Genomic DNA, 23,021 nt, shown 5'->3' with positions numbered 1-23,021 from the left:
AATGCCTACATAGGTACAACAGTTGAACGAATGAGCTCTGAAAGAAGTATGAAATCAAGAGAACTTGACATCTTAAATTTATGAAGGACTCCATTTAAATCACACCTAAAACACTGGTGAAGGAGATTTCTGAACAAGAAGAATTAGAGAACAATTGCAACAGGATGTCTGAACCAGGTGCTAAAAGTCGAAAGCTTTGAAGATATCAGAGAGAATCAGAAGGCAGCAATCCTCCGGCCAGGTCTATTACCCACTGTTGATCCAAGTTACCTGGAAGCAAAATAGATTTCCCTCCAAAAAAAAAGTGTGATGAAACTACCTTGTTTTTGTTTTGTTTTTATAATAGGATTATCTGACGTGCTAATTATTAATTCTTTGCTTAATAATTTAGGATGTAATATTTAGGATCCAGTTTCTTTTTTTTTTTTTTTTTTGAGGCGGAGTCTCGCTCTGTCGCCCGGACTGGAGTGCAGTGGCCGGATCTCAGCTCACTGCAAGCTCCGCCTCCCGGGTTTACGCCATTCTCCTGCCTCAGCCTCCCGAGTAGCTGGGACTACAGGCGCCCGCCGCCTCGCCCGGCTAGTTTTTTTGTATTTTTAGTAGAGACGGGGTTTCACCGTGTTCGCCAGGATGGTCTCGATCTCCTGACCTCGTGATCCGCCCGTCTCGGCCTCCAAAGTGCTGGGATTACAGGCTTGAGCCACCGCGCCCGGCCAGGATCCAGTTTCTTACTAAGAAAAAACCGAGCTCTAGCAGCCTCCAAATCTAAGCAGTTTAATCTTGGGTATCCATAAGCATTATACTCAGAAACAAAGATTGAGTAATTTTGTTCCAAGATATTTAGGTCAATATTATCTATATATCACCTATATATTGCCTGATACCTAGTGAAGTTTTGGCATTCACTGAATTCTAATAGTGTTAATTTGTTATTGTGGAATAAGAATTTAATATTTTTTAATTGCAGAAAAAAATGTAAGTACAGAAACAGGAAAAGCATGAGCTTCCCCCCTTCTAAGCTGAGAGGCTGATCACTTTTTGTGCCAACGACCAAAAATGAAGCAATTTAAACATAGTTTTAAGGCTGAAATTATAATGTCTTGATCTTAAACTAAATGTAGCTTCATGATTTCCTCATCACATCTCATTTAGTAAATTAAAAATTCATTAAAGCAAAGCTTAAGATAATTTAAAATGCAGTTCATCATAAACATTTTAAAATATGTATCCCAGGGAGTTCTGAAAAAATTTATAAGGGAAAATAAATTTCTTTAAAAATGTGTTTAAAAGTCACATGGACCAGACAGAATAATAAGGCACATAAATGCAGAGCTGTGTTCTCTGTAACATTCTGACTGTGGCTCAAACTATGTGGGTTTGAAAATCGCCTCAGTCACTTGCTATGACATCACTGATATTTAACTTCTTGGAGCTTCCATTTTCTAATCTGAAAATAAGGATAACTTAGTATCATCTAATAAGGATGCTGAGAGAATTAAATAAAATAATGCATACATGAAAGATGCTTAGCACAGTTTCTGGACATGGCAAAGGCTTTAAAATGTTAAATATTATTATCAATAATAATAAATTTATGTAAATAATGTGATTCTGACTTGGTGTTTTCTTAACTGTAGGTCCTGGCATTTTCTGGACCATTCATCGGTCAGAGGATGTCCAGAAACTGTATTGCTTTTCAATTCACAGACTACTTTGTTTTAAAAAATATATATGAAAGAGAATAAATCATTTAGTGCCCATTTTATTTATTTATTTATTTATTTATTTATTTATTTTTAGGGACAGGGTCTTGTTCTGTCTCACAGGCTGAAGTGCAGTTGCGCCATTATGGCTCACTGCAACGTCGTACTCCTGAGCTCAAGCAATCCTCCTGCCTTGGCCCCCTACATAGCTGGGACTACAGGTATGCATCACCACGCCCAGCTAATTAAAAAAAAAAATTTTTTTTTTTTTTTTTTTTTTTAGAGATGGGGTCTCACTATGTTGCCCAGGCTAGTCTTGAACTCCTGGGCTCAAGCAATCCTCCTGCCTAGGCCTCCCAAAGCACTGGGATTCAGGCATGAGCCACCAAGCTTGGCTAGCACCCATATTTTAAATAATTATTTAAACAGCCTTCTGTTTACTCAATGAATTTTCCACTAGAAGTTAGAGGTGACTATCTTTTTAAAGTCTGTATTTTTCTAAATCTGAACTCACTTTCTAAAGAAAAGAATAGAGGCTGGTCCAATGGTAGTGGCTTATCAGAACTTATTCACAGTAGTGTTGCTACAGTTGGTATACGACTATCAACTGCTAAACTCACTGACGTTAAAAAATAAACAAACAACTAGACAGAACATTGAATAATTAGCAGGTACTGGTACTCATCTGATAATAGCATATAAACAAGGCCAATAGTTTATACCTCTAAGTGAGGGTAAATGAAAATGTCTCAGAAATTGAAAGCGGCAAGAATATTTAACTATATAATGCAAGAATTTTCACAAAAAGTTACTGGGTAAACCAATAAGGGGTAAATGAGCAAAAACAGCTTTGTAATCTTTCTCTTTATAGTCACTCAAAAGGAAAAGAATCTAATATCAAAAACTATACTTAATGTAAAGCAGAAGATTACATTCAGATATGTTTTTCAATGATGGATATTTTCCATAGGAATGCATAAATTGCATTCCTCTTCAGTTACTCTGGGGATTCTCTTGGGGGTGATGTTCTATGTGGTATTTTATTGGATATGGAATGCTTCAACGCAAACACAGACAGCATCTGCTATTAAGCCAAAGTATATCTGTTCTACAACTGCAACTTCCCTTGAACTGAGTTTGAAACAAAAAGCTACTAATGATTAATTGTAGCTCTCTTCTAAAACCCACAAATTTGTTGGTAAAACTTTATAAAACTACTTTTATAATTTATTTGTTGCCATGTAACAGACAAAGATAATGATAATAAATATAAATAAAGTCTTATAAATAAACAGCTTATCACCTTATCACCATTGTAGTCCAGGAAACACAGACATAACTGATGTTATAATTGTACCAAACTAAAAAGAAAATGAGAGACTTCAGAAAGACACTGATATCATTTTTCCAGATAAGGTGAATAACATTTTTAAGTAAACAACATAATTATTGAAGGGGCTAATTAAAGTTTTAGCCTCTCATGGTTTCATCATGATCATTGGTTATATTTTTAAACTATAACAAAATTATTACCTTAGAATAGTTTTCTTTAATGTCAAAAAATACTTTCTTGCTATAATGACATACACTATGTTTCTACTAAAAGCTAGTCTGTCAACATTTCTTTTAAATCATTTAAAGTCTTCAGGGACTAATTGTGTTATTAAAGCCAATGGAGAGCATCTAAAGATAGTCTCACATAAATTAAAAGTATTAGTAAAAACAACTTGTCAATACACTAATTAATATGCGAGATTCCTCAGTAACCACAAGACCAAATTTTAAGTGTCTGATGCTTGAATAAGCTCAGCTGATGAAATAAAGTTTGAAAGTAGGAAGAAATTATCAGTAGGTTCATCTAGGGACTGTTTTAAAATCCAAATTTATGTTTTGTTAAATTTAGAAATATATGTTTCCAGTAAATGTTTAGCACTAACGTCATGGAATATATTTCAAATTCTGTCAAGAATTCCGGCCGGGCGCGGTGGCTCAAGCCTGTAATCCCAGCACTTTGGGAGGCCGAGACGGGCGGATCACGAGGTCAGGAGATCGAGACCATCCTGGCTAACATGGTGAAACCCCGTCTCTACTAAAAAATACAAAAAACTAGCCGGGCGAGGTGGCGGGCGCCTGTGGTCCCAGCTACTCGGGAGGCTGAGGCAGGAGAATGGCGTAAACCCGGGAGGCGGAGCTTGCAGTGAGCCAAGATCCGGTCACTGCCCTCCAGCCTGGGTGACAGAGCGAGACTCCGTCTCAAAAAAAAAAAAAAAAAAAAAAAGAATTCCTTTGCACATTCCGAAGGGAACCCAAAGCAAAAGTTCATTTTCTTAAGAAATAAATCTTTATAATCAACAGTATAATAAGTCTGGCCCCTTCCTACATGCCTACCTATTTTCGCCATCTCTACGTACCTCTGCATTTCCACCTGTTCTCCTCTCAAAACTTACCAGAACTCACATGCAGAAATTACTCTTTTAGTTTCAAGAAATGCAAAAAGATGGAGGAGAAATAGCTTCCATTTTTTAAAATATTTTTAAGAAGAAATACATTGGAACACCCTTTTAGTGAAGACCTTTTTATTTAAACAAGGGTAGGCGTATTCACCTCCCTAGTCCCTAATGCATTACCTTTACCATTTCCCTCCCAACACACTTGTAGACAAGGTGGTAAACGGCTGACGAACTCTCTAACGTTTCTACTTCCTTTACCATAGATCATGCATTCTTTCTTAAATAAATTATGTATGTATGTATGTATTTAGAGAGGGTCCTGCTCTGTTGCCTAGGCTGGAATGCAGTGGTACAATCACAGCTCACTGCAGCCTTGATCTCCTGAATTCAAGTGATCCTCCCGCCTCAGCCTCCTAAGTAGCGGGGACTATGGGTGTGTGCCACCATGCCTGGCTGATTTTTCTTTTCTTTTTCTTTTTTTTTTTTTTTTTTTAGTAGAAATGAGGTCTCACTATATTGCCTTGGCTGGTCTCAAACTCCTGAGCTCACATAATCCCACCTCCTTGGCCTCCCAAAGTGCTGGGGTTATAGAAGTGAACCAACATGCTCAGCTTAGATTATACATTCTTAACAGAGGTGAAAACTGGTTCTTGGGGGGAGAAAAAAAATCACTCATTTTATTTATAAAGCCCATTTACACATACAGTACATAAATGGATAAAAAGTAGATGTGCAATATGAAAATTTCATGGGTAGGTACATTTAGAAAAAAATAAAAATGATTCAAATGGCTCCTTCAGAAGGTGATGATGAAAATAAAAGACAGAAAAACACTGCCTTAGATCAGCAATTCCCAACCAGTGTGCCTCAGATGGGCTACAGCTGTGTCAAGATACTATCCTCTAAGCTCATGGCATATCAGGTACCTCTGGTTACAAATGGCTGCCTTCTTCACCCTAGGGTGCCATCCGAATATAATTTTTATGTGTGCTATGACATGAGAAAGATTAGAAAACACTGTCCTAGAGAAATGAATCTCTCTACTTTCTTGGGACAACTGAGGCTGTCAGTTGTAAGGTCCTTGTTCATCTTAGTCTCTATTCCCTCGCCCATATCTGTGTATTTCCACCTGTCTTTCTTCAGGACTCCTTTTCTTACCACATTGAAATAAGGGGTTATCCTTTCTTTCCAAGGCTACTGTGTGGTCCATCACTTCATGGGCCTTGCTCCCTCATTATTCACCATCTCTCATGCATCCTTGATCTTTCCTTCTCTATTACTCCTTTGCCTCCTTCTGGAATTCCAAGTGTTATTCTAATTCTTTTCTTTTCACTGTCAATCATTTAATATGAAGTCTAAAAGTGCTACTTCTAAGATGTTTATTGTTTTATACTATTTAATAAATGCAAAAATAACATTTATAAACATATGTAAGTTATAAAGACTTATACTACAAAAAAAACACCCATGTACCCACCACCCCGTTTAAGAAAAGGAATGCATTATCTTTAGATTTGAAGTGCCCTCTGCACTCTTCCCTAATCTCATATCCTTCCTTCCCTATCAGAGTGACTATATTTGTGTTTTTTATTCTCTTGCTTTTCTCTGTGTTCTTACCACACACATCTATATTCCTAAATACTATATAATTTGGTTTTACATACCCTTGAACTTTATAGAAATGGAATAATTTATCATATAAGTTTCGGAGATTCATCCTTGCTCTTCTGGGACATGTAATTTATACATTTTTATTGTTAATAACATTCTATTGTAAGACTGTACTTTCATTTATCTAGTCTGCTACTCAACAAAACTGACCTCTCAAATGACTTCCTGATCACTGAATAAACAGTCCCTCTTGATTCCTTCTTGGCTACAATAACATAGCTTTCATCCTCCTTCTAACCAACGCATCTCTAATTCAGAAGTTATTTCAAGAGCAGATAAAAATAGACAGGATAAGGGAGAGGAAGTATGCGATTGGGGATGTCTTGTTTCGGACACTGGGTAGCTAACACCACTAACTGACACAGGAAACACCAAAGGGCAGGTTTGAGGGGAAGAGGATAAGTTCAGTTAGAAGTTTCATATGTTCCATGTAGAAATATCCAATTTAAAGTATGGATCTAGAAAGGAACAGATGTGTCAAGACTAGGGATAAAGCCATGAAATGAAGCCACATGACAAGGACAAATTGTTCTCAAACTTTTGCATGTATCAAAATCAATTGATGAGTTCTACCTCAGAGCTGCTGATTCAGGCTTAAGAATTTGCATTTCTAATGAGATCCCAGGTGATATTGCTGGTCTGGGGACCACACTTCAAAAATCTCTAGATCAGACAATATTGCCCATAAAGAAGGTTAAACACTAAGAATAGGAGCTCAAGAGCAGGGACTTGAAGAATATAAAGAGGCAGGTAGAAAGAAGGAACCAGTGAAGGAAAATGAAAAAGAATTTTCAGAGACGGGATGAGAATGGTAGGATTGCAAAAAGGGTATAGTAAATAGTATTAAACAACTGAATAGAATGAAGACTGAAAATAAGTCATTGGATAAAGTAATTAGGAGGTCACTGGAGAGCTTAGTAAAAGCAGTTTTGTACAGTGAGAAGGAAGAAAAAATACTATAATGAGTTGAAAAAATACAGACTATACTTGGGAAAGTTTGACTGTAGAGAGTAGGAGAGAGAACAGAAGCTTGAGAAGGCAGAGCACTATGGGAAAGGTGACTTGGGATAAAAGACTTGTGCATGTTTGTAAGCTAAAGGGAAAAGATGTAAGAGAGGAAGACACGGGAGATACCAGAAAAGTTAAAATAATTGATGGAGTAAGGCTCCTGTTGGAGTTGTAATGGAATAGTATCCAGGGCACAGGTGAACTAGTCGGTCCTGGGCAAAAGAATCAGCTCTTCTGACATAGGGGTGAAAGAAGTTAAAAATAGACATTGTTAGAGATAAGAATAGAGGTGAAGGGAAAGGAGAGAGAAGCATGCTGGGAGAGACATGCCTAAAGCCTCTATTTTCTCTGTAAGCCTGCCCTACAACAAACATTAAAGGAATTTCTTCAGGCAGAAGGAAAATAACACCAGATAAAAACCCGCATCTACACAAAGGAAAGAGTGCTGGAAATATAACTTTATATGAGAAAACATAAAAGATATATTTTTTCATTTTTAGTCTCTTTAAAAATAACTGAAGCAAAAAATAATAACAATATATTATAGGATTTACTACAAAGTAAAATGTATTTCAAAAAAGAGCACATAAGAAAGAGGAGTGGTAATTCAAGTAGAGTGACATAAGCTTCTTATCCTATATGTAAAGTGGTTCATTATTGTTTTAAAGTAGACTGTGATAAAAAAAAAAGATATAAGCCCTAGATCAATGGTTCTCAAAGTGTGGTCTAGGGGGTCTGAGGAAGGCTAAATGTAGAAATCCCAACACCTAGCTAACAGAAGTACCAGAAAGAGAGACTCACGTATATGTTAGCATGATAAAGGCTTTAAGAAATCCTGTAGTAAATAAGTGTGTTTAACAATGTTTACCAAATTTGATTGACCACAGAACTCACTTTTCAAGTTATACTCTTTTTTTTTTTTTTTTTTTTTTTTGAGACGGAGTCTTGCTCTGTCGCCCAGGCTGGAGTGCAGTGGCCGGATCTCAGCTCACTGCAAGCTCCGCCTCCCGGGTTTACGCCATTCTCCTGCCTCAGCCTCCCGAGTAGCTGGGACTACAGGCGCCAGCCACCTCGCCCGGCTAGCTTTTTGTATTTTTTTAGTAGAGACGGGGTTTCACCGTGTTAGCCAGGGTGGTCTCAAACTCCTGACCTCGTGATCCGCCTGTCTCGGCCTCCCAAAGTGCTGGGATTACAGGCTTGAGCCACCGCGCCCAGCCTCAAGTTATACTTATTAACATCTCACAGAACTGGTGTTACCAAGAAATATATTTTGGAAAATGCCACTAGTTCTGAAAGACATTAATAAATATTAAAAGATATTCTAGTCACAATATGAACACAGATATGCCTTACTTTAAATAATGTATGCATTCTTGTAGCTAATAAAACATAAATACGCATATTTTGAGGAAAAAAATCATAGGCTTTAGAATAGACCCAATCTGGGCTTCAATCGTGACTGACCACTTATAAGGTAAGAGACCTTAGACAACTCACTGATCTTATTGTGAGGATTATATGACATAACATGTATAAAAGAAACCTGTGAGTTACCCGGTACTTAGTGGTAGGTACTCACTAAACAGCAATGATGATGATAGTGATGAAGATAAATAAGGGTTCTCTAAATAGTACATTCCCCAACACATTTTAAATGAAATTCAATTCTCAAGCGTTCCATCTTCTTTCAGGAACATAGAATAAACCATTTCTATTAATGTTTTTTAAAGAGTGGAATTTATAAGTTCATGGTGTACCACCATGCCCAGCTAATTTTTATATTTTTTGCGCAAACAGGCTTTGTTCGTGTTGCCCAGGCTGGTTTCAAACTCATGAGCTCAAGCAATTCACCTGCCTTGGCCTCCCAAAGTGCTGATAGCCAACTAACAGGTTTACTTACTGAGAAGCTAAAAATACATTACTATGAATATCACGCAATGCCACGGCACAGACATCCAAGGAGGGCATTTCAGTGAAGCTCTACAATTGTTTCTTATGTAAGGTAAAACAACTGAAATATGCATTAAAGTCTTATAATAAAAGGGTTATTGTAATTTAAGTTAAATTTCTTACTGAAATGTTGTTTAATATAGCTCTAACAGTCATTATGAGTAATGTTTATGCTAATGAACTCATCCATTAATATTCACAGAAGAGGATCTGAAGAGGTGGGAGGAAAGCAGTAGTTATTCCAGGCAGTGAAAATTAGATGAATCTTTGTGGGGACAATATAAAAACTTAGCTAGAATAATAATGAAAAAAATTGTACGTGTCTTTGGGAAACAATGAGTCCAACCATGTACAGAGGGCCTTGAAAGTTAGGCAGAAAAATTCAAATTTGATTTGATAGGCAGGGATAAAAGAGCCACTGTTTATTACACAGGTCTTAGGACCCGTGTAATAAAAACAATGTTTAAGAATGACTAGGCTATTAGTGACACTTAATTTGCATCAAATAGAGAGTGAGTCAGGAAGCCTACTTTATTACTTGAATGATGGCCATATTGAGACATTAGGCTACAAGGGTAAGACATGCTTGTTATATAAATAAATGAGTGAGCAAGTGAACTATGTTAAAGGGCAAGTAGACAATGGCTTGGTCATTTTTCAGTCAAAGAGGATGAAGGACCAGGTTGAAATAGATGGTCCCACAATTTTATGTGTGGGCAAAGGGGAGAATGGAGTCACAATGAGAGAGACCTATAGGGAAAATGTGTTCACTGATATTCTAAAGAGATATAAAAATTAAAATATTCAGTAGAAATTTTAGATATGAAATTAGATTTTGAAGAACTTGCCTTTATATGTCATATATATATTTTACATATATACATTTTTTTTGAGACAAGGTCTTGCTCTGTTGCCCAGGCTGGAGTGCAGTAGTGTGATCTTGGCTCACTGCAACCTCTGCCTCCCTCCCAGGCTCAGGAGATCCTCTTGCTTCAGTCTCCCACGTACCTGGGACTACAGGCATGTCCCACCATGCCTGGCTATTTTTATATTTTTTGTGCAGACAGGGTTTGGTCATGTTGCCCAGGCTGGTCTCAAACTCATGAGCTCAAGTGATCCACTTGCCTTGGCCTTGCAAAGTGCTGGGATTACAGGGATGAGCCACCATGCCCAACTGACATATTTTCTTTTTACATAGATATGCAAAGTAAATTACACTAAATATGTAGTATATCCTGGGACATGTTTTTCCCCAAGTAGAATTACTGCTTAAATTGCATTGGTCTAGGCTATACTTAAAATCTACTTTAGAGTTCAACAATGAGAACACATGGACACAGGGAGGAGAATATCACACAATGGGGCCTGTCAGGTCGGGGCAAAGGGAGGGAGAGCATTAGGACAAACAACTCATGCACACGGGGCTTAAAAACTAGATGACGGGTTGATAGGTGCAGCAAACCACCATGGCACATGTATACCTATGTATCAAACCTGCACGTTCTGCACGTGTATCCCAAAACTTAAAGTAAAAAAAAAAAATCCACTTTAATGACAGCCACCTCAGAAGCTGGTAGACTGGATTAAAATGATCTTATTAAATGTAATTCATACATAAATGTCTGTGAATTTAAGTATTATAATTCCCATTTCATAGATAACAAAAAAATATATGACAGATTTTTAAAGGGATCAGCTGAGGACCAGCATATTTTTCTCTTTAATTTTTTTTTTTTTTTTTAAGACAGGGTCTCACTCTGTTTCCCAGGCTAGCATGCAGTGGCTAACTGCAGCCTCTAACTCCTGGCTCAAGCAATTCTCCTGCCTCAGCCTCCTGAGGACACACCTGGGAATACAGGTGTGTGCCACCACACCTGGCTAAGTTTTGAATTTTTTATAGAGATGGGGGTCTCACTATGTTGCCCTGCCCTCAAGCTCCCAACCTCAAGCGACCCTCCTATTGAGGCCTCCCAAAGCACTGGGATTGCAGCCATGAGCCACTGTGCCCACCCCAGATTTTAATGAACTGAATGGACTCAAGCAATGTTTAAACCCAGCTGTCTCTAATTTATCCACAAAAATTGACAAAAGGAACAACAGAACAATATATGATAGCAGATAATCCCAATGTAAATAATAAACAAAATCTGAAATGTATTTTGCCACATTAATCTTAAGTCAGGTATCCCTGACTCTCAAACTAGTAGTTCATGATAAGATTAAGAAAGAGGACTTTTCAGAAATGTATTCCACCTACTGAGATCTGGGAACATCATTTTTACCGTGAGCAACAACTTACGGTTGGAGGGAGAATGGCTGGATAGGAGTACAGACCTCTTGAATCTGAGCCCTAAGACTCCTAATAGTACCTAAGAGTATACAAGATTTGATATTATCAGGAAACAGTGTATCTAATTCTTACCATTAATAACTGGCGTGTAAACAACAATCCCAACCAAGTTTGGGTCAGATACAGTTGTGTCCAGAATAAGGCCTCCAATGCTGAAAGAGATAAAATTATACAATTCAGAGAAGAGGAAAGAGAATATACTTCAAGCTATTCTGTACATATAGACACCCCTCCTTTTTAAAATAAAATATTCACACACTTTAAAGATAGAGCAAAAAGAAAAATATTCAAAGTAAAAATCAATGTCAACAGTAAAATGTTGAAAATAAAACATGGCATAAGCTCTAGCCCCAAATTTCAGAATTCTGATGTCTAAGATATGCGACTTGTGAAAAGAAAAAGCATATGCTTTAAATGCATTAAAATGTCGTGAACAGCGTACAAGAAATTATTAACCATGTCTATTCCTGAGGGTGAGGGTGACAGGGGACTGACGGTCATTTTATATTCTTCTGTGCTTATTAATTTTTTTAAAACCATGCCATTGATCACTCTCATAATTTAAAAAATAATTTTAAAAAGAGTATGTTTTCATATTTGAAATAAATAAGGCATAAAATAAGTTATTTTTATTGTGTTAAAACTAGGTAATGTTAGGATGTGTCTTATTACTGGCAAATTAAAATAATGAGTTATTGCTACAGAAAGAGCTGATCTTGAGAACAGAAATCTGGAAAACTAACATATCGTTATATGGTAGCAAGCTGTATACTCTCAATGTGTCAGTGGAACTTGGAGACTTTTTTAAGTTTCCAAGGCCATTATCAAATGGTTAACATCAGTTTCTGGGTCTATGTAGAATAAAACATTGCCAGTCCTAATATTCCATGGGATCCTGTGCCCAAATCTTCCAGAAAAATGCCATCCACATTACAACAAAATGAACTACATGCTGTCACAGAATGGGATTGATTGTCAAAATAGCAGATCAAATGTTCTTACCTGATAGTTAACATTAAAAAAGTATCAAATCTTTATCATTTTAATTCTTTAGTAAATAAATGAATTATGTCTTAATATGCCTAAACTGTAGGTGTTCTCATTAAAGAGGTACACTGTAGAGCCCCAAAATAGTCTTTAGAAATATTTTAACATTTTAAGCCCTAATTAAAAGAACAAAGTACATATTTCAAGAACAAACTAGTTATGAGTCAAAAAATAAACCTCTCTGACAGAATATATAGATCCTGTTGTGGATATAACATAACAACAATTGCTAAAAATACATTTTTTAAGATTCCTGTTAAGCCCAGTGACAAAAGTTACTATAGAAAAAATTAGAAAAGACAAAATGAATAAAGTAAAAACCAACCCTAGTTACATCATTGAGTTACACTGTTAGTATGCTGTTATATAGGCTTGTAGACATTTTTTACTTACATATTTTGTTACTTATTTAAATTGACAATAAAAATTGCATATATTTATCCTATACAACATGTTTTGAAATATGTATATATTGTGGAATGACTAAATTGAGCTAATTAACTTATGCATTACTTGACATACTTATTTTTGGTGGAGAGAACACCTAAAATCTCTTGGCAATTTTGATGAATACAATACACCGTTATAAACTATCATCACCATGTTGTACAATAAATCTCTTGAACACGTTCCTCTAACCAAAATTTTTAATCCATTGACCGACATCTCCACAACCCAGCGTTTTTACTATATATGTTTTTTTAAATAAAAATTAAATGATAAAAGTAGTTTTATTTGCTTTTATTAAATTTTATTTTTATCATGCAGATGTATGTCATTAAAAAAGTAAAAGTACAGCCAGCATGGTAGCTCATGCCTGTAATCCCAGCACTCTGGGAGGCCGAAGTGAGAGGATTGCTTGAGACCAGCAGTTTAATACCAGTCAGGTCAACACAGCGAGACCCTGTCTCTACAAAAGAGTAAAAATATTAGCTGGGTGGGTGCATGCCTGTAGTCCCAGCTGCTCAAGAAACTGAGGCAGGAGGGTTGTTTGAGCCTAGGATGTTTGAGCCTAGGAGTTTGAGGCTGCAGTGAACTACAATCAAGCCACTGTGCTTCAGCTGCGGAAACACGGCGAGACACAATCTCTTAAAAAAAAAAAAAAAAAAAAAGAGAGGTATGTAAAAGTACCATGAAGCTTATAATAAAACAATAGTCCCTAGCCCCACCTCCAGGTCCTTCTCTCTATTAGAAATTCTTTTTAACTTCTTTAGTAGTTTCTTCTGGCATTTAATTTTTCTAAATAACATGCTTATAATTTGAAATTTTAGACATTTAGCAAATGACTTCTTACTATGGCAGATGAGTATTTGACCTCTCTTACACTGCCCTCCCCACTTCGATCCCTTCCCAAATCCCTTCCTCCTCCCATCCTGCTAATCTGGTTATAATTTCTGGTGAAATACTTAGGGTTGACTTTATTATAACAATGGAAATTTCATTATTCATAGCTGAGCCACAGAGTGTATTAGATATCTTCACTTACACTTTTTGTTTTGCCTCATATTTTTCTTCACTTTTTAGGTACCTATTACTAATTCAGTTTCACATGTGTAACTAAGTTTATGAAGTACCTTTCAATGCAGTCAAACTCATCAATTCTACTTTTCTTTTTTTTTCTTAGAGACCTCCCTCCTTAAGCCCCTGTCCTCCTGCCAATCCGGATGGTTGCCTGTCTAGGCCTGATGCACAGCTGTCATCCTGTACCTTCCCTCCAATACCTCCTTGGATCTTGGTCTATGTACTATAACAAAATCCCAGTATTTTGTGGGATCCTGTTGCCTGAATCCTCCAGGAAAAAAAGCAATCTACATTACAGAAAAATGAACCACATGCTGCCACAGAATAGATTTCTTCTTTCCTGTATCATCTTTCTTGATTTATTTCCTAATTTTGATAGACCACACCTCCTTTCAGCTTTATACAAAAGGGTAGAGGGGCAGTAAATTCCATGAGATTCTGCCTGTCTGAACATTTCTTTAGTCTTCTCTTACACGTGATTGATACTGTGACTATATTTTATGTTCAAAATAATTTTCTCTCAGAATTTCAAAGAAATCATTTTAGTGTTGCTATGGGACATAATTCTGGTTCCCAGTGCTTCATATGTAACTTATTTTTTCTCTGGAAACATCTGAGATTCATGATGATATGCTTTGATTTGGGTTCCTCCTACTTTAATTTATTGCACTGGGTACTTAGCGGGCCCTTTGCATCATGAAGCTCGTGTTTTTCTGTTCTGGGAATTTTCTTGTATTATTTATTTGATAATTTTCTCTCCTTATCGTTCACCTCCTATTGTCTATCTCTTTGCTTCATGGTTTGCTTTTCAGGAGGGTTCCTCTACTGTAACTTCGAACTTTTCTACAGAATTTGTTTGTTTCTGCTATTTATGTATTTTTTTTTCCCAAGAGCTCTTAATGTTTTTCAGATATTCTTTTGCATTCTGTTCCTCTATTATGAATATTATGCAATAGCTATTATGTAATAACTTCTCTTATTTATCTGAGGATACTGATAAGAGTTTTCTGAAAGTACTGATGATACTTTCCTTATCATTTTTTTTTTCTGTCTTTTATGTTAGAGGCCTTTATGAAATGTCGAGCAATCCTTTACTGGCTGCCCCTGTTTAAGGGGCACTGCAAGGCATACTTGGAGCTCTCTGTGTACATGGGCAGAGTTTGTCAGCAAGTGGGACTCACGGAAGACAATCAGGTGGGCTTGCAGCTCTTTCATTAAAGGACTCACAAGGGTTAGTATCTGCAGGTCTGATCTTTTGTGCTGGAAAGTTTCCCCAGACAGGAATTATCTAATTTTTTTGCCTGGGGGTAAAAGGCTGTCTCCCAGCATTATACAAAGAAAAGGAAGTGGGATAGGGTTCTCATTGTTCATTGTGTAGACTTTTGCTTAGTCTTGCTATTTTTCATACAGTACTTAAGCCACATCCTCACATGTACATGTGTTTTTGAATCCAGAACCTCTCCGATTTAGCCTCTTGAGAGGTTATTCTTGTCTTCTGCTAGGGTGTGAGGGGACAGTCACACGGGTGCTAAAGCTGGAGAAAGATTTTGGGGATCTAGTTGCTCCTTACCTAAACTTTCAACCAATCTTCTTCATTGAAGCTTTCAGATGTACTTGATGGCTTTAATTCCTCTTTCTGGGTTTCTGAGGCTTGCTTCTGATAGTTAGGTTTCAGCTTTTTTCATTCTGCTCATTCAGTTAACAGCTCTTCATCTGATTCCTATCTTCCTAACGTTGTCAAATCGCTCACCTGCTGCCCTCTTTGCTCCCCTTCTATCTTGATGGTTTTATAGCATTTTTATTCTCTTACTGTCCTTTTAGTAGTTTCAGGAAGGAAAAGAAATGTTTCTTAACCTACCATGTTTAGTAGGAAACTCATACTCTTTTCTAGGTTGTTCTTTTCATCAGATGTATAATAAACATCTTTCCATAGCAATAGAAACGCTACAACGTTATTTTAATGGCTGATATTCCATTCTGTGACTATATAATAATTTATCTGATCAATACCATATTGCAAGACCTTTATGTTGTCCTATTTATTTTTGTTATTAAAAACTCTGGGGTGATGAGGATGCTTGCAGCTAAATCTTTCACATACGTCCTTAATTACACCTTGAGGTCATCAGAGTCCTAGATATGGAAGTAGCCAATGGAATATACATTTCTAAGGCTTTATGATATTTATCTGAGCAACTTAATACTCAGAGTAAGTAATGTCCTTGTCAGGTTAACACACACATACACACACAAAGACAAACACCACTAAATTTTACTCAGTCTGGTAAGGCTTTGGCTGGAGAGAAGTTTGAAACTGGTAGCCAAATGAGGTTCTTTATGTCTACAGATTTCATTAATAATGCCTGTCATTCAGATCCCTTGTTATAATACCTGGGAGAATAATGAATTGGCTATATAAAATAATTAACCTAAGAAATAAAAACAGGCAATTCATTTGTTTTAATATGCATGTACATATATGCTTATAGAAGACACACAAAGACAGAGAGACACATACACACACACACACACACATATTTTAATACTAACCTACTTATAACCATAGCTGTTATGACAGGTTCCCAGCCTGAGTGGAGAACTGTTCTTGTGGCCGGATGTTTGGCAGCTATTATAATCCAAATAGGAGTTAGAGCCAAGAAAAATACACCAACTAATGGAGAAATGTAGTAATAGGTCTCTAAAATTAAAAAAAAAAAAAAGAGAGAGACAACATTTAAATCTCTCTTCTGTGTAGCAGATCTAAATTATCAAAGTTTACTAGAAGGTATGACACTATCAAACATATTAATATGCTATACATTTTCTATAAACTTCAAACAAATTTATAACTGTAGATAAGGCAAAAATATTAAACAATGTAACTGAAAAGTAACACATTAATTGAACAAACATTTATTAAAATAGTTACATGATCTACATGGAAATAGCATAAAAACAATAACAAGAAGAAGAACAATAACAGTAAAAGGGCAACATTCATTGGGCTCCTACTATACACCAAGTACTATGCTAAATGCTTTACATTCATCATCTCATTTCACCGTCCCCAGCCATATAAAATAGATACTGTCATTTCTATTTTATGAAGAAACCGAGGCTTAGAAACTTAAGAATTCTGTGAGGAAATAGGGAGAGCTGGAAGAAAATATGTATCTGACACCAAAGTTAGTGCTCTTAACTTTAAAGGTAAATAGGATATTGTTTTTGTCCATAGGGAACTTATAGTACGGGCATTCCATAAAATATTGGCTGTCTACTGATAATAGATATCCAAGCTCCAAAATGAAAGAGAAAAACTAGGTTTGATTCTCAATTCATATTTAATTGTAAATCTCCCTAGGGTTAAAAGTTGCATATCCCTTATTGAAAGTCTTATCATCTCAAGGCATTTTTTTGATAATATCATTTTAGCTGATCAAAGTTTCATTACTATCAGGGATTTCAGCTAGGATATTCCTGGTTTCTTCTCCATACTCTAATTAATTTATTATGCAAAGTAAGTACTTTTTAACTTAAAGGCAGAGTTTATCTTGCAGTCCTACAGCCTACAGCCTTAGATTACTTAATCTAAGTCAAATGTTACTTAGTAATTTGATCTTACAGAATGCTGCAACCCTTACCCCAACTCTTATCTTTGACTGAATTTTCTATTTCTTTTGCTTAAGATATTTAAAGATCTTCTCACCTATGATTAAAGATGCTTGAACTACATACAAACCCAAAATTTTTATTTTTTCCATATCATGTAGGAATAAGCAATTATTATAGATATTAAAATAAAGCTAAACAAATTTTACTCCTAAGCTTTTGTATGGATTTGCCATCACATCTTTAAAATAATCATACTAACAAAATTAATTTTTATATTTTCTTCTATTTAAAGGAATATGACTAATGCTACATTGTGTCATTTTCTCCGTGACTTTTTAAAAGACGAAAAAAACCTTTTATTTGTTGAATGGATTCCCAGTTCTCCTTGTAAGCCAATAGATAGGGATAAATAACATCCCAGTTAAGAAGCATTTCAATCTACTAAAACAACTAAGATTGCCAACAATCTCTTTAATAGAACTAAATAGAAAACAAAATGCATTGAAAACCACTAAACACAAATGAAAAGAACTATTCTGCTAGGTCAGATCATCTTAGTATTTTATTCTCAGGTCAAGAGAGGAGCACCCTGCTAGACTTTAAAGAAGTTATTCTCAACATTAAATCTCTGGAAGGACATCTGAGGTTGAAAAAAGCACCTACCATCCCCACCCCAGAATCACTGCCCTGAATTTTCAAAGAGGAGAAAAAATGCCTTAGGAAAGAAACTAAAAATAATGAGCAGGCAGTTCCTTAAAAAGTTAAACAGAGTTTAACTTGACCCAGCAATTCTACTCCTTCATGTACACCCAACAGAATGGAAAACATATTTACATAAAAAGTTGTACATTACATAAAAACTTGAATGTTCATAGCAGCACTATGCATAATGGCCAAAAAGTAGAAGCAACCTAAACATTCATCAAATGGTGAATAGATAGACAAAACTTGGTATATCCATAAATAGAATATATTACTTGGCCATTTCATTAATCCATACAATTGGATGTTACTCGGCACTTCATATGATTCAAAACTGATGCATGTGACAACGTGATGAACCTTGAAAACATTATGCTAAGTGAAAGATGCCAGACACAAAAGGTCACATATCAAATGATTACTTTTACATACAATGCCCAGAATAGGCAAATCCAAAGAGAAAATAGATTGGTGAATGTTAGAGGAGGGGTGGAGTGAGGAATAACTGCTCAAGTACTCTGTTTTATTTATAGACAGGGTCTCACTTTGTCACCAAGGATGGTGTGCAGTGGCATAATCTTGCCTCAGTGCAGCCTCAAATCCCTAGGTTCAAGTGATCCTCCCATCTCAGCCTCCCAAAGTGCTAGGATTATAGGCATGAGCCACCACTCCAGGCCCAGCGTTTCTGTTTCAGGTGATGAAAATGTTCTAGAATTAGATCATGGTGATCCTTGTACAACCTTATGAATATATCAAAAACCACTGATTTGTACACTTTTAAAAAGTGAATTACATGGCATGTGAATTACATCCAATTTTTAAAAATCCTCACAGAGGGGAAAACAGGAAGGAGGACTGCATTCTTCAAAAATGTCAATGTCAGTAAAGACAAAGGATATACATACATACATACATAGACAAAGAGAGAGAACAAAAGATAAAGCAAATGGGGTAAAAATGTTAACCTTAGGTGAATCTAGGTAAAGAGTATGGAGGTGTGTTTTTTTTTTTTTTTGTACTGTTTTGATTTTTGCAACTACTCTATAAATACATAATTATCTTCAAATAAAAGTTTTTTAAACATTAAAAAAGTGGGAAAACCATGATAAAACCCAAATTTCCACATGATTTACTGTAAATGTATTCTACTTCAATTATCTGCCAAATCCAACATGCCCATTCCCACCAAATTAGATCATATGGATAATTCTACAGGACATTCCTAACTTATTCCTGGCTAACTTCTAATCCAATTTTGATAGGCAGGGAAAATTACAAATACATAAAAAGAGATGATACAAACATTTCTCTTTTTTGGATATACTGGTGTTTTATAGATGTCATAAAATTAAAGAATTACTTTTAGAAAACCATCAATGACACAATCAAGAGGAAACAGTCAATTTAAAAGCCAACTATGAACTTCTGCATTAATATTAAAACATAAAATCATCTTCCTTCTAAATGAAACACATTTAAAAGATCCTGGTTAAAATAATATTTTGTATTAAAATGTGGGTATATCATAATGGGTATTAGGGTAGGCTGAATAAAATCTATGTAATAATTCACAGGACCTGTGAATGCTACCTTATATGGCAAAAGGGGATTTGAAGAAATGATTAAGTCAAGAATTTTGGGATGGGAAGATTATCCTGGATTATTTGTGTGACCCCTAAATATAATTGCAGGTATCCTTACAGGAGGGAGGCAGGAGCAGATTTGGCTGCAGAAGAGGAAAAGGCAATGTGACCACAGAAACAGAGATTGGAGTCATACAGCTACCAGTCAAGAACACTGGCAGGCAGCCACCAGAAGATGGAAGAGGCAAGGAACAGATTCTCCCCTGAAACCTCTAGAAGGATCCAACACTGATGACACCTGGATTTTATTCCTACATAACTCATTTTGAATTTATACTTAATTGTAATTGTTCTGGCTTCCAGAACTGTAAAAACAAAACAAGCAAAAAAATCCCAAAAACTTTTTATATTGTTTTAAGCCACAAGGTTTTCAGTAATTTGTTACAAGAGCAATAGGTAACTAATACATGCATATTTAAAACTTTTTGGAATGTGAAGCCTAATAAATGTCCATATACATTTATACTGATTCTGTGATACAGGCAAACTACAGAAAAGTAAAGATTAACACAGCTAAAGTGGCTCAAATTGTTCTGATGCCACCTAACTGGCAAACGTAACTAGCATCTTTTGTGACTCACAGTTTTCACGTTTTGTATTGTTGATGGCATTTCCCAACTGCTATTATATCATTTCATTAATAGTTTCATCATTCTCACCCCAAATTCTTCTGAAATATGTAGCTGTTATGATTGACAATTTTTATATATCAGCTGTTTCTATGTAAACAACAAAGCAATGGGCACTGTAAGTTGTGATTTTTTTTCTAAATGCCGTTTAATAATCAATCTAAATGTTCTCAGGGAACCAAAACTCTAGAAATCACTCTAACCTAAGATGGTACAGTGCTAAAAATCCCTCAAGCATAGAGACATTCAAGATAAATTTAGATTCTACTCAAACCACCACATTAAGGCAGAGATATTCTAGAATGGTCTGTAAATAACCAGGTGGCATCCTCGTTAGTCTCCACAGGAATGCAGTAACCTGAGGCTAATTGCTACTGCTCTTACAGCTTCAGCCAAGTCATCTGTTTAAAGTTAATCTTGAAAAATGAAAAATCAATCAACATTTTGCCTCTCAGATCTCGCCTACAAAGAGAATATCTCATAATTTTTTTCAAATCAATAAATATCATGTACACATAAGAATTATATAGTATGTGAAAAGGAATTTTAAAAATCTTATTGGAACTTACGCAAACAGAAAGAAAGAGCAACAATCATGTGAACATACATATATTCCAGTTACTGGCCCAATGCTGAATCCTGTTAAAAACTTTTAAAGATTACTGTATGTTTAAAGATTACTATATGAATGTATAAATGCCTTTATATTGTCCCTGTAAGCCACACAAAAGTATATCAGAATCCAGAGCTTAGATTACTCTCTGAACTTTCTATTTCCATTTTAAATAGATCGTTTCTAGCCATGTGTTGCCATTTTTATTTTTCTATAGTGGTACTAATTCCCAGATACTTTCTGCTAAGGCAAGATATCCTTCCAATGTTTCCCCAATACGATATCCTCATCAAAAAGATTTTTTGTTACAATCTATTACGTTAGTGGACAGTTACTGTGCCAAAATCATTCTGAATAACTTCTAATCACGTTAACTGAAGTGCTTTCAAAAGCAATAAAGCATTTGGTGAAGTACTGTTTATTAAATATCTGTTTTGTACATGGCACTATACGGTGCTACAAAGAAATAAGATAAGAACACAGTTTTGTCCTTAAGAAGGTTATATCCTCATAAGAGAAGGTGTAACATTTATAGAAAAAGTTATAATGACCAGCCAAACATTAAACACGTCATAAGAGAAGTGTCAATTAAGTGCTATAGGAATTCACAGGAGAAAAAAGATGACTTAAGACTAGGAAAATCTATAAATGTAGCCTTTAAAAATGAGAAGGATTTAGACTGGCCTTGATGGGAAGAAGGGGATGAATTGGAGGAGGGGAATAAGAAGGAAATAAATAAATAAATAAAAAACAGATGGTATATGAGATCAGTAACAGCTGAATTTGGCTAGAGTAAAAGGTATAGAACAGGAGAAGCAGGCAGAAGCTTGAGAAGGTAAGTTTCCAACTGATTCCGCAAGGCCTAAATACCAGGCTAAAAACTTTAACTTTGTTCAGTAAGCAATAAAGAGTTACTCAGGATGACTACAAAAAATAAAGTCAATTGGGGTAAACAAAGCTTTAGGCTTATTTTCTTCTTTTTTGGAGGAGTGGAGAGGAAAAGGGGGAAAATTGGCCGGGCGCGGTGGTTCAAGCCTGTAATCCCAACACTTTGGGAGGCCGAGACGGGCGGATCAGGAGGTCAGGAGATCGAGACCATCCTGGCTAATACGGTGAAACCCCGTCTCTACTAAAGAATACAAAAAACTAGCCAGGCGAGGTGGCGGGCGCCTGTAGTCCCAGCTACTTGGGAGGCGGAGGCAGGAGAATGGCGTGAACCTGGGAGGCGGAGCTTGCAGTGAGCTGAGATCCGGCCACCGCACTCCAGCCTGGGCGACAGAGCCAGACTCCGTCTCAAAAAAAAAAAAAAGGGCGGGGGGGAATTGCGTATTTACTTCAGCTATCAGAAATCAGCAAATTTCAGCAGAAGCAAAAGAAAGGTAGCACACATTAGCTGGGTGTGGTGGCTCACACCTGTAATCCCAGCACTTTGGGAGGTCGCCACGAGTGGACCACTTGAGGTCAGGAGTTCAAGACCAGCCTGGACAACACGGCAAAACCCCATCTCTACTAAAATACAAAAATTAGCCGGGAGTGGTGGTGGGCGCCGGTAATCCCAGATACTTGGGAGGCTGAGACTCTGTCTCCAAAAAAAGAAAAAAAAAAGAAAGAAAGAATGAAAAGTAGTACACATTGAATTGCATGGATGCAGAGAGTCTTAGTATATGTACGAAAGCTAACAGGACATGAGGGGGTATTCAGTCATTTCAGAATACCCAGAATTCTAAGTAGTTGAATAAGACTTTTTTCTTTTTTTTATACACACTTAAGGTGTACAACTTGATGTTTTCATAGACATACATACATAATTATATGGTTAGTTATATAGTTAAGTGGTTACTAGAGTCAAGGAACTAGATTTAACATCCATCATCTCAGATATTTAACCCCTTTCCACCTTTTTGTGGTAATTACATCTAAAGCCTACTGTCTTGGCAAACTTCTAGTTATAATACAATATTACTATAGTCCTCATTTCGTACATTCATTGGATCTCTAGATTTATTCATCCTACATAACTGCAACTTTGTACTCTTTGATCTACATCTCCCCATTTCCTGCCTCACCTCCACCCTAACCCCCATTCCCTGTAACTACCATTCTACTCTTGGTTCCTATGTAT

The 23,021-nt window shown here is 36.2% G+C and overlaps 1 protein-coding gene and 1 long non-coding RNA gene across 5 annotated transcripts in view; one reads left to right on the top strand and one right to left on the bottom strand.

Annotated features, from left to right (window-relative positions):
- SLC41A2 (solute carrier family 41 member 2) overlaps positions 1 to 23,021 on the bottom strand; it is a 152,803-nt gene that overhangs the window by 45,313 nt on the left and 84,469 nt on the right. For all 4 annotated transcript variants that reach the window (XM_033220819.1, XM_033220816.1, XM_033220817.1 and 1 more), the window contains 2 exons: positions 16,251 to 16,398; positions 11,205 to 11,284 (listed from right to left, as the gene is read on the bottom strand). In XM_033220819.1, coding sequence (XP_033076710.1) covers positions 11,205 to 11,284; positions 16,251 to 16,398 — 228 coding nt within the window. The remainder of the gene's footprint in view (positions 1 to 11,204; positions 11,285 to 16,250; positions 16,399 to 23,021) is intronic.
- LOC117089500 lies at positions 8,636 to 20,454 on the top strand. The gene is made up of 3 exons (XR_004439639.1): positions 8,636 to 8,829; positions 14,764 to 14,894; positions 19,706 to 20,454. It is a non-coding gene; the product is annotated as an uncharacterized LOC117089500 (long non-coding RNA).

Source organism: Trachypithecus francoisi, unplaced genomic scaffold, assembly GCF_009764315.1.
Source record: "Trachypithecus francoisi isolate TF-2019V2 unplaced genomic scaffold, Tfra_2.0 Lachesis_group11, whole genome shotgun sequence".
In the NCBI taxonomy this organism is placed as follows: Eukaryota; Metazoa; Chordata; class Mammalia; order Primates; family Cercopithecidae; genus Trachypithecus; species Trachypithecus francoisi.
This window is presented reverse-complemented; position numbering and strand designations above follow the sequence as displayed.